Raw genomic sequence first — 12,497 nt, 5'->3', positions numbered from 1 at the left:
ACAAGATATATATTTGAAATATGGTGATAAAATTAAGAATTTTCCTTCGTTTCTCGAACGAACATATATTGGACTCAATCAATAACAACAACATATTGAGAAATTTTAATGCTGAAGTTTATCTTCCAAAGATTTTACGAAAAGACTTAACAAGTGTGCAGTAGCCTGGAGGTAAGGGTGTTAAGTTTTTACTTATTTTCACACTTTTTGTATCATAGCTAGCCAGCTAAGTAACCATGTATATTTTTTAGTCTTTTAATTATTCAGCTTGTTCCATTGCTTTTAAGGTAGCTAGCAGCTGTCTGCCACGTCACAGTGATTATGGGCATAATAAAAGGTCAATTTATACAATAGGTCTTGTAAGCTAAACTTTGATAAGATTTGCTGAATTAAATTAAACCCAAATGTAAACAAACTTCAGTCACTCTCCCACAGTGCTTGCTAGCCGTTGATTTGTCAAAAAAATAAAAGTTTAAAGATGGGAGCTCTATAGCTTTGACAAAGCTGTTGATCAGTATGTGTTTATTTAGCTTTAAAAGTACTGGAAATTTCTTGTATAGTTCTGGTTCCATCCTACTTGTTGGTGACAATTCGTTGGTTGAGGATCTTAGAATTTTAATGTCATTGGAGTTATTTCTGTGTTCTGAATATTACAGTAGGCACCCTGTTTTGTTGTCGTTATTTAAAGAACACAAAGGTAAAATATTTAAATCTGTTGATAGCATTTTTCGAATGATAACATTTTTCGAAGCTCTTGATGCTGCAGCTTCTTCGTGCTCTGTTAAGTAACTGTAAAAATCAGAAGTGGTGTAGCTTACTTTGCATATTTGCTTTGTCGTCAGTGTCATTGGCTAACATTAATACATATTTTCCAGGTTGTGGTGACTTTAAAGGATAAAATTTTATTTAATTGTATAATCAGTCCAATAAATTCCACTCCTTTTTTTAGGACATTTACATTTTTATTTTGTTTACAAAGTTTTAATGTTGACTCAAGTATCATCTTTAAATCTAATCATTTTGTTCCTATAATTTTTGTGCCTAATGGTACAAAGCGAAAGAAACCTCACAAAAAAAGAAAAAAGCCTTGTGTGCCTATCAAAAAAATTTCAGTTCAGTCAAAGCTTAGTTTTTGGACTGAGAAACGTAGTGACACTTTTATTTCTCCAAAAGTTATCCAAGCACTCCATTTAGGGGGGCTTACATCGCCCCCACCCTCCCCCCTGCCCCCCCCCCCCCCAAAAAAAAGCCCCCAGCTGCTTTGGCATGCTTTTTTGCTTCGCAAAAATTGTGACTTATATAAAAATGGTCATACCCTAGGCTTTCATAAAGCTTTCCCTTTCTTAGTCTTCTTGTAGCAGTATGTATTGGGTTCTGTCTGACATGAGCACCCATGTCATTTGCAGCCATGATACTCGTAGACAGCATTGGTCTGTTGTTCATACCCGTCTACTTTGAGCTCCTCTTTTCTTTCCCGTATCACACATTCTCTACCTTTCCCACAGAGTGGTGTATATGTCTTCCTGTTTCCATTGACATATACTTTATCTATTGCAAGGCAGCATAAATTCTCCAAATAAAAGACCTTCTCTGACTTGATCTTCATTCGCTTCACTTTCTCACCTTTACAGATGATTGTCGTTTTGTAGCCGTTCCCCTTGTCTTCTGGTGCTGAACTTAACACTCTACACTCCAAATTCTTCGTCAAAATCTCAATCTTTTTGAGGTACTAAAAGTAGAGTCCATCCAACATACATAGGGTGATGTCATCTATCCCTTTCTTATGTTGATTCTGTCCATGATCAAGCCTCCAAGAAGCTTTCTTTGAGTTCTTCAGCTCAGACTCTGTTGATGGTAAAGTGTTTGGCGATGTCTTTCATATCTACCAGCTTAGTAGGGTGTACATTCTTACGTTTTAGTTTTGGGTTCTGAGAGTGTTTGCATGCTGGTTTGAGGGCTTCCTTGAAAGGCGTTTTGTTCAACGTTCTACGTCAGCCCTATTTTCAACTGCCAAACGTCTTCAAAAGCATAGGTTGTCTGTTCATCCATTGCCAGTCTTCTTAGCCAGTCTGGCAATGAACCACAACCCAACAGTGGCTCCCTTGCACCTATGTTTTTTATCTGCACATGGCTGAAGACGTTTTCCCATCGTATGAACATGCGGTCTCTATGGTTCTCACTGCAGGTAAGAAAACTTCGCTTCAAAATTCCGCATCTTCAAGATCGAGGCACTGTATTTCACATTGCTCTATGAAGGCTTCCTTATCCGCCATGCTTGAGAATGCCTTTCTGCCTGTGCTCTTCCAGTAGGCAGATGATCCCCCCTTGTGATTGTGCAACTAAAACTGTACACAACCTTTACTCTCATGTCTATGTGTGGGGTGATTTTCGCCAATATAGCACCCATGAGAGGTTGGGTGAGGTTCTTGTTGAACTGCCATGTCTTGACACGATCCCCATCCTCTAGCATGTGTTGCTTTCATCAAATATGTACTAAATGTGTTCGACTTCATGGTATTCATCTTTATGTCCTCAGCGCCATAGCAGTTCGCTTGCGCCTCTGCCTCTATCTCATTGTGGAGAGTCGCTCCTGAGCAATTTGTTTCTTTAGTTGTTGTAAAAAAGAGTAATAGTCCCATCCTTAATAATAACTTTGCGGCCTATCACCTCACTTACATTATAATTTAAAACTGTTGAAAGAGTTTCCTTTTGTGTCAGCCATACTTGAAGTATACGAAACACGTTAAAACAATGGTTTTTCCTTCAAATAACAAAGGCACATAAATAGAAGAAAGGGATGCACATGGTTTGAACCCTTTTGAAAGAAAAGAAGGAATTGACAAGCAGAATAAAATTGTTATTTCTATGCCAATCAGATATGCTGAAGTTTTTGTTTTATAATAACACAGTTGGCAAAAAATTTCCCTTACAGGTGTTTACATGTACCTAATGTATGTTTTTTTAATAAGTTGGTATTGTGAATTGTTTCAAGGGCAAGGGTGATGCATTAGAAAGGGGTAACTATAGAGGTTTGAAGTTGGTTGATCAAGTAATGAAAGTTATTGAAAGAGTGATTGATAAGTTACTTAGAGAAAGAATTGATATAGATAAGATGCAATTTGGTTTTGTTCCAGGGCGTGGCACTACGAATATTTTTACTCAGACAGCTTCAGGAAAAGTATTTAGGAAAGAGAAAGAATCTCTATTTTGCCTTTGTAGATTTAGAGAAAGCTTTTGATAGAGTGCCACGTAAAGTTATTTGGTGAGCTATGAGAAAATTAGGTGTGGATGAGTGACTAGTTACGATGGTACAGTCTATGTACAGCAATGCTAGAAGTCGTGTCAGGATTAACGATTCACTTAGTGATGAATTTAGTGTAAATGTTGGTGTACATCAGGGTTCTGTACTTAGTCCTTTGCTGTTTGTTCTAGTCTTAGAAGCGCTGTCGATGGAGTTCAGAACAGGTTGTCTATGGGAGTTATTGTATGCAGATGATTTGGTTCTCATAGCAGAGTCAATGGAAGAATTAGTTGAAAAGTTTAAGAAGTGGAAGAAAGGACTAGAAGAGAAAGGGCTAAAGGTAAACACAGCAAAGTCTAAAGTCATGATTAGTAGCATTGCAGCCAAGTGTGACCTTGTAGTTGGAAAGTGGCCTTGTAGAGTTGCAAGAAAGGGGTTGGTAGTAACTCAATTTTTTGTCAGACTTGCAAGCATTGGGTACATAAGAAGTGCAGTAGTATCAGTGGAAGGTTAAGAGCTGACATTCAGTTTGTATGCAAGCGTTGCAAAGGTGAGATTATAGAGAATGAAGTATTTCCAGCTTTAATGATGTACAACAGTGGCTCGTTAGAGATAGTTGAGAACTTCTGTTACTTAGGTGATATGTTGGGCAGTGAAGGGGGTGTTGGAAGAAGTGTTACTTGCAGAATAGTTTCTGCTTGGAAAACGTTCAGAGAGTTACTTCCTTTGTTGACTAGCAGAGTCCTGTCAATTGAGGTAAAAGGTAGGTTGTATAAGGCCTGTGTAAGAAGTGTTATGTTGTACGGTAGTGAGACATGGGCAGTAAAGCAGGAAGATCTTGACCGTTTAGAAAGGAATAATATGAGAATGGTTAGGTGGATGTGTAACGCCAGTCTGAGAGACAGAAAGAGTTCAGATGAGCTAAGAAGCAGGCTAAGTCTCCGTAGAATTAAAGATGTTATCCAGATAAGATTGAATTGGCTGGGGCACTTGGAAAGAATGGAGGAGGATAATTGGGTAAGAAAGTGTAGAGACTTGATAGTTCCTGGGGCAAAGCCCAGAGGCAGACCGAGAAAGACTTCTCTGATTCAAACCTGTGGACAATACAGGACTTATTTTGTCGAAATCGATTTATTGAATTATACAAATTTGATTGTTTATTATCGAGGAAATTGATTGGTCATTGTTTTTGAATTGAATTCAACAAGTTGATACAAAAAAGGGTAAACACTCAATTAATAAATTTGTCATATTTGATAAATCAACAACATCATATTATAATTTCAAGAAAAAACATGAAAAATTGAAGAAAACAAAGAAACCTGTAACCTACTGTGGGTAGCATCTAGTTATACTGCAAGGGCTAACTATGTTATGTTATTGGTTAATTTATCAGTTCAAGTTGACTGTTCCGTGCAATGAACAACAATATTTTTTCATGATTCAACAAATATCTTTTTATATATATACCTGATAGTAGCCTCACAAAGGTTCCCTTAGAAGTTATTTTACTCACCCAAAATGCCTGTACTTTTTACAGTGTATGTGGCTTATCAGCACCCTCGTTGATAAAATTACACAGGGCAGGATAAAAGTTTTTTGTTGCTGGCGACTTCTGAAAAAAAGGACTCTAATAAAAGCACTATTTTGTGCAGTTCTAGCTTGATAGCTGTAGTACAAGTAAGAGTAGTTTTACGACTATTACCTAATAAAATGCAAGAATTCAAAAATAAGTATTTAGCTTCCTAGCTACATCAGTAAAGGTACTATGACAAGCCAGACCATCGTAAAAGGAAGACCAACAAAATGTAAGTAGTTAGTTTTAGTCATGGCCATACACGGAATGTTCTGTTCTTGATTGACTTTAAATTGTGATGCATTTATAAATTGCGGCCTTTGGATCAACGCCATAAACAGTTCTGAGTTTAATTTCATATAAGATATAAGTAATCCTTCTACTTACTTACTGTTAACAAGTTTGGCAACAACATGGACAAACAAAAACAAATCTTTTCTTGAAGATAAATTCACGTGAGTTGCAGCAACATTTAAGCACATTAAACAAGACAATATTACAAAGCTTCAAATTAACAAAATTAACAAAAGAATCTCGATTAACATTTTTTATGGCAGTCAAATCTTCAGAGACAACAAGGAAACCGAGACAAGATAAGTTTTGCTCGATCAGTGTTTTTTTGTCTTGATGGTACCAAACACACAGGTTGTGTTATATCAAACCTAGGTTGGATGTTCGAGCTGAAGTCCCCCGCGAAGTTGAGAGTACCTGAACCATACAAATTACACTCAGTGGATTGTATGTTGACATGATAACCTTCTTAAACTAAAGAACTCTCATCCTGAGGTTTACACTGAATTTCAAATGGAAATTTTTTACTGCAAAGAACCCAGTCATTCTCTAGATAAAAAAATGACTTGACATTAGAGCAGACTTGCATCAGCAGAAAGGGGGATCAGCTTCACTTTTACTAAAAGTAGGAACGAGCAATAACCAGCAGGAACCAGCAGTATTTTGAAGTAACCACCAGAGAACCACCAATATTTTGTAGTAACCAACGGAGAACCAGCAGTTTTTTTAAGTGACCACAAGAGAACCACCAGTTACATAGATAAAACGAAATAAACGCAACTACCACTTCGAATGTGAAACATCTTATAATGTACATAACAGTTCATGACCCATTTTCTGAAATGTTTATATCTGGTGTGACTCGAGCTTTATGCAACAGTTGAGACAGAAGGCTTTTAAAACCACACAGGAGAATTAACAAAAACAAAATTAATATTTTAAATAACGAACTAATGGCTGAATTGTAAACCAAATATAATGGAAAACACTATACAGAGGAGAGTCCCAAACGAGACATTGTTTTCTTGTGGTAGGAGTTAAGGTTCGAATGAATTGAATGAATTACTAAACTGCATTGTATGAAGTCATCAAGCATGAGAGATACCTCTACTACCATTGTATCCACTGTTCAGGAATCCATATCAAATTTTAGTTTATTTTTCGCAGCGATTAGACACTTCCTTCCACGGTTCCTAAGAATAATTATCCACTTAATCAGAGTAAGTATTTGACCGAAGGATTCTCATTTTGCAATTTGTGTATTGTAAACCAAATATAATGCTATACGGAGGAGGGTCAAGAACGAGATATTTTTTTCTTTTGGTAGACAAAGTAAAGTTCGAATAAATTATTGTTGTGGAGAAACATTGTGGCATCCAGCAGAAAATATACGTTTGTTTTTCTTACATAGTTTCTGTTTAAGTAAAAAAATTATACTTTCGATATAAACGTTTTTTCCTTGAAACGTGTTGCATTTGATTTTAAGGAAAGAACTTTAATCCTCAAAAAACTATTTTCGTTCAGTTCTTCTTGTTTCCATTACTGACTTTAGGCGAAAAAAATAAATAATTAACTTAAGTTGGTTAATTATTGCATATTCCGCAAATTTTATTTATATTTGGAAAATTAATCTTCGCGGAATGCATTTATTAGACCTCGTGAAAACAACTTAAAAGCAGCTAGTTGGCAAGAGCATAAAGTATCAGAAAAAAGCCCTGGGAGCTAGGTGCCCTTTTATTTATCATATTTGGTAGTTTTAAGGTCATGAAGTGTTGTGCATAAAAATCACAACACCTTTGCGCCGGCGTGGCTGCCTTATCTGGAGTAAATTAATAATAACTGCTGGTTCTCTTGTAGTTACTTAAAAAACAGCTGGTTCTCTGGTAGTTACTTCATAATACTGGTGGTTCTCTGTTGGTTACTTCGAAATACTGCTGGTTACTGTTGGTTACTGCTGGTTCCTACTTTAGTATCTACGGATCAGCTTAATGGAAAATTAAAGGCGTAAATATTATTCCATAAAAAGTTATGAGAAGAAGTTGAGCCCCCCCCCCCCCCCCCCCATCAATAAAAAAGGTTGTCTCAGAAGACTTACATCACGTAATTGGTCCCAAGAATGACACACCGCAAGTTCCACTTTCACATCATCCTCCATGTGATCACCAAGTTGTATTTGACTGCTGGCTGGTTTATCATGAAAAAATATTGATAACTCAGCAAATTCATCAAGATCCTTTTCTGATGTTGCAAATGGACGGTGGATCAGCTGAGCAGTGGTAATATTTTCTAAAAAAGAGCAACAATTTATACAATTATGACGAAAATTAGTGTAAACGACATATTGAAAGCCATGGGTCAAATTATGACTTTTAAAACTTCAACTTGATCTAATAAATGTATCCAACTGCTAAAAGATAGCTACTACCATTTCTCTATCACACACAAATCAACAATGCTGATGATACTGGTATGGCTTATATGGGTTGATTCTGGTCAAAATTAATTATTTTGAACTTGATTAAACTTTTGAAAGCCTCTTAAATGTTCTCCAACATGTGTCTTATTTTTTAAAGAGCAGCCTTTGAAATGTAATTTCTTTCATAAAATAAACATGAAGTACTTGTGACATTTTTCAATTAGGGATCGCCTCCAAGATCGTTTCAGTTTTGACACGAAATCTTATGGAAATCGTTTCAATATTTTTTTTACATTGTTTCATAATCGTATCATGAAACGAATTAAATGTTTCATATTTTATTTGCGAAACGATGTTGTATCAACTACGTAAAAATGAAACGATTGTGAAACGATTTTGAAACTATTTTGAAACGATTAGAAAAAATTCTGAAACGATTTGATACGATTGTCAAAATATTTGTGATACGATGTAAAAGTCTTTGAAATTATTGAAAAAAAATTTGAAAAATGTTGTACTAATTAAAAACCAATTAAACTTATATATAAATGTAAAATTATTGCTTCTCTTTCTTTTATTCAACACCACATCGACATCATCAGCAACATCTTTTATAGTAAATATCGTAAAACAGTTTTTCAAAACTAAAAATAAACAGTTTTTCTTAAAACTAACAATTTCCTTTAAAATGGAAAATATTGCGATTAAAAAAAATTTAAGAACGAAGAACGGCAATAGAAAAGCTTTTTTAGATCGCATTTTAATAATTTAAGAACGAAATACGGTGATAGAAAAGCTTTGTGAGATTGCATTTTAAAAGTTTAAGAACGAAAAGCGGCGATAGAAATGCTTTTTTAGATCGCATTTTGAAAATTTAAGAACGAAATGCGGCGATAGAAATGCTTTTTTAGATCACATTTTAAAAATTTAAGAACGAAATGCGATGATAAAAAAGCTTTTTGAGATCGCATTTTAAAAGTTTAAGAACAAAAAGCGGCAATAAAAATGCTTTTTTAGATCGGATATTAAAAATTTAGGAACGAAATGCGGCGATAGAAATGCTTTTTTAGATCGCATTTTAAAAATTTAAGAACGAAGAACGGCGATAGAAATGCTTCGTTAGATCGCATTTTAAAAACTTAAGAATGAAGAACGGCGATAGAAATGCTTTTTTAGATTGCATTTTAAAAATTTAAGAACAAAATGAGGCGATACAAAAGCTTCTTGAGATTGAATTTTAAAAGTTTAAGAACGAAAAGCGGCGATAGAAATGCTTTTTTAGATCGCATTTTAAAAATTTCCAAAAGCAAATCTTTATAAATAATGTTTTTTATATACGCGATTTTTTACGATGTGGAAATTTACCCATGTGACAGCGCGTATTTTATTGAGAGACCTTTATTAGATTAATAATTTCTTTTATTCTTTTATGTTAAAAGAATGTAAAAGAAACACCTTGAAACGATTTTGAAACGATCTAAAATAAATATACTGAAACGATCATAATGATACGATTTTGCAACAAATTATGGTATGTGAAACGATTTCAAGTAAATATAATAAAACAATCTTGAAACGATTATGAAACGATTTTATTTTTTAACGAAACGATTTACAAAATAGTGAAACGCGATCTGAAACGATTTCAAAAAATTAAACATTACTTTAAAATCATTTCAAATTCGTATCACATGCTATGCTAATTAAAAAGTGAAACGATTTGAAATGATTTTTTTTTTTGAAACGATCTCGGAGACGAACCCTTACTACCGACATAAAAGATTGGACCTCCAACATATTCATCGGAAATTTCTTTCAGACACAAACAAAAAAAGAATTACAATATGAGTACAGTATGAGCACATTTTAATATTCCATTTACACTAGGTAGCTAATAAGCATTCAATATAAACGAAAGAAACTATCTTATTGGTGTTAATCTGTTCACAATTGTTAGTTTTCTTGGGATGGCAAAAAATCCTGACAGAAATGTTTGTAACTTCATCAAACAAGGTTCAAACTAAAATAAATACACAGAAAATATGAAAATACTAAGAAAACCTCTAAATTTGAAAATAAACAATAACTATAATTAACAAATGTATACCAATTTATTCTTTACAGGGCTTTAAAGGATTGAACATTGTTGAGTTATTTAAATCTTTTTCAAACTTCTTGAATTGCCATAAATTGTGTGAAACTTGATAAAAAAGAACTTTATTTTTGAAATTTGATTCAAACTTTCTACCTTGACTTTTTGAGTGGGAACAAATAAAAAAAAAATGTGAAAAAACTACATATATACATTCTATCAATGAAAATAGCACACTTGAGACACAACCATAACACACAAGTCAATACTCCATAAAAGAACAACGAAACATTAGGGGAACATACATATTGAACACAAAACGAACATGTATAACATAATAAGCACAAAATCCAGTGTTAACTGTAGAACGATACCTAAACAATTTTCGTGCTTTATCAAAACTAACACCCTACCTTCAACTTTTGTGTTATCACCATTATTACTCAAACTGATTGACTTTTGCACTTCTGAGGTTATAAGGATTTGCAGCAAACTGAACTCATGAAAAGCTGCCAATGCTTCATGCTTCATTGGACTAATTAGCTTTTCAAATTGGTTTATGTCATCCTCATTTATTTGATATTTTATTTTTCCAAGGTCACGAATTGTGGCCTGTAATTGCTACACAGGAAAGTACAAATAACAGACAATAGAAATTTTGACAATTAAGGCCTTGTATATTTGATTTTAAATAAGTCATAACAGAAACTTACAAAAATTTAACTTGTCAAAATAAAGTGAAAGATAAATTCATTTTTCCGAAGGTAAAATTTAAAGCCTTTATTATTCAAAAGTTTCAAAACGAAAGGATAAATAAGGGCTTGCTAAAGTAAACTTATAAGAAATACCTGTGCTGTTCTAGATGCATTTATTTGTTCCATGTTTAAATCTGTCCAATTCTTTGAATATGCAAACTATAAAAACAAACCACTGAAAGTTTAAACAAAACTGAACCATTTACCTCTTGCACACATGTCCTACAAAGTTAAGACTAAACTTTACCTTTTTTATGTTAATTCTATGCCTTTTCAACCTTTCCAAATTCATTGGAATAACAACTTGAAGTGATGTACGCAATGTTGGTTCAAATCGTTTTAGTGGGTGCTTTGTTACTACACCATCTCTGCCTTGCATCACTGAACATAAATACAAAAGGAAAATAATTTAGGTCTTGGTACTTCACATTATAGTCAAAAAACTACTAAATAGTAGGAATGTAAAACATAAAAAGCGATAAATGTAAAACTACCACAAGAAAGTCTTACAGTTAAAAGAAATGTGCAGGTTTCAAGAAAATATTAAAACCTGTGTCATGGGTAATACCATTATACTGGTTATATCGTTAAAATTAGTTTCACAAGTATATAATAGATAATGGTAATATGTTTACTTTTATTATTACTGCTTTGCTTTAGACAGTTGGGGGTTCACAGACATTTTGTAAACAGTCAAAGGTTTGGAATTTCTCAATCAACTAATCAGTTTTTGACAATTATGTTTTGTTCTGATGAGCGATTGCTAGAGTATGACTTTAATGAGGAACAAAACCTTGCAACATTAGGTGAATTTTAATCCTAAATAATTTTGCTACTTTATGTAAAAAGGAAAATAATTCATAGCTTAAAGTGTTTTTTGTTTTTTGTTTTTAAAAAGCTGTTTTTATACAAAGCAGCTTAAAGCAATTTACCAATATTTAAACTTTGAATTTTGTTTTTGCAAAAGTCTATACAACATGTTTTGTGCAAATCTTATTCCACATGTTAAAAGTTTGTTTGAATATAAAGTGACCTTATTTGTTCAAAATTCTGCAAAAAAGTTTCCATTATTTTAAAATAATCTTGTTGGTTTTTAATTTCAAATTGCTATAGGTATGTAACCAAATTAGTAACAGGTAAATTCATTTGAATTGTTTTTTAAACCATTTAAATTGCTTTAAAAAAACAATTCAAATGACTAATTTGATTACCTATAGCAATTGTTTCTTACTGTATGCAAAGTATTGTAAATTGTGTTTTGTTTTTGTTTTTTTATATCACACTTTAGGGATGTAAAATTACTGATTAAGGAATTTGTAAAAGTAATTCTGTCCTGATAGGCGAACTGAAACAAAGTTTGATAGAACTAAGGTCTTGAAGTTTATCAAGTTGCTGCCTGATTTTTCTAATTAACACAACAATTTTATGCTTAATCGTTAATGTGGAATGAAATTTAAAGAAGTTTAGATTAAATCTGAAATTTTTTAAAAGTGAATATCTTGAGAACGAAAAGAGCTTTTAAAAAAAATTAAAAAGACTTGGTAGCCAACTTTTTAAACTCTATAAATATAAGTCCAACATCATTTTATACCTCTGAGTTCCCCTTAAGGAAAATTATTTTAAAATATTATTTTGGTTTTGACATAAGGAAAAAGTTTACCATTAAAAGGATCATATGTAGTAAAGACATCATTGTACAGTACTAGAACCAGGACACCTAACATTGTGGATCGTGTATCATGCGCATCGCGCACGATTCACGATGCTGTCGCAATAGTAAAATTTTTTAGCATCATGAAAGTCGCGATCCATCGTGGGGTCGACTTTCACGATGTATCGTGACTTTCGTGATCCATATCACGACCGTCATGATACATTTTTAAATATTATAAAAATCACGTAATTAATGTCATGACAGAATAATGTCATGATACACTTTTAAACATTATAAAAATCACGTAATTAATGTCATGAGAGAATAACGCAATTAAATATGAATAATTGTTTTTTGTTTGTTTTAAAATCAAAAATATTTTCGTTGTCGTAAGCTTTTTTCTTGTTTAGACTCTAACTTATTTAGTTGTTCTACGGGCCCGCCGACCCTAACTTTCATGATAAAAAAAATA

At 33.2% G+C, this 12,497-nt stretch overlaps 1 protein-coding gene across 1 annotated transcript in view; it reads right to left on the bottom strand.

Moving 5' to 3' along the window:
* Nucleotides 1-12,497, bottom strand: part of LOC130641631 (uncharacterized) — a 59,764-nt gene that overhangs the window by 45,619 nt on the left and 1,648 nt on the right. Inside the window, exons 2-5 of the mRNA XM_057448512.1 lie at nt 10,619-10,752; nt 10,465-10,530; nt 10,030-10,237; nt 7,204-7,394 (exon numbers count right to left, since the gene is read on the bottom strand). Of these exons, the coding sequence (XP_057304495.1) occupies nt 7,204-7,394; nt 10,030-10,237; nt 10,465-10,530; nt 10,619-10,752 (599 nt within the window). The remainder of the gene's footprint in view (nt 1-7,203; nt 7,395-10,029; nt 10,238-10,464; nt 10,531-10,618; nt 10,753-12,497) is intronic.

Source organism: Hydractinia symbiolongicarpus, chromosome 4 (assembly GCF_029227915.1).
Source record: "Hydractinia symbiolongicarpus strain clone_291-10 chromosome 4, HSymV2.1, whole genome shotgun sequence".
Taxonomy (NCBI): Eukaryota; Metazoa; Cnidaria; class Hydrozoa; order Anthoathecata; family Hydractiniidae; genus Hydractinia; species Hydractinia symbiolongicarpus.
Note: the sequence above shows the minus strand (reverse complement) of the source record. Positions and strands in the feature narration are given on the sequence as shown.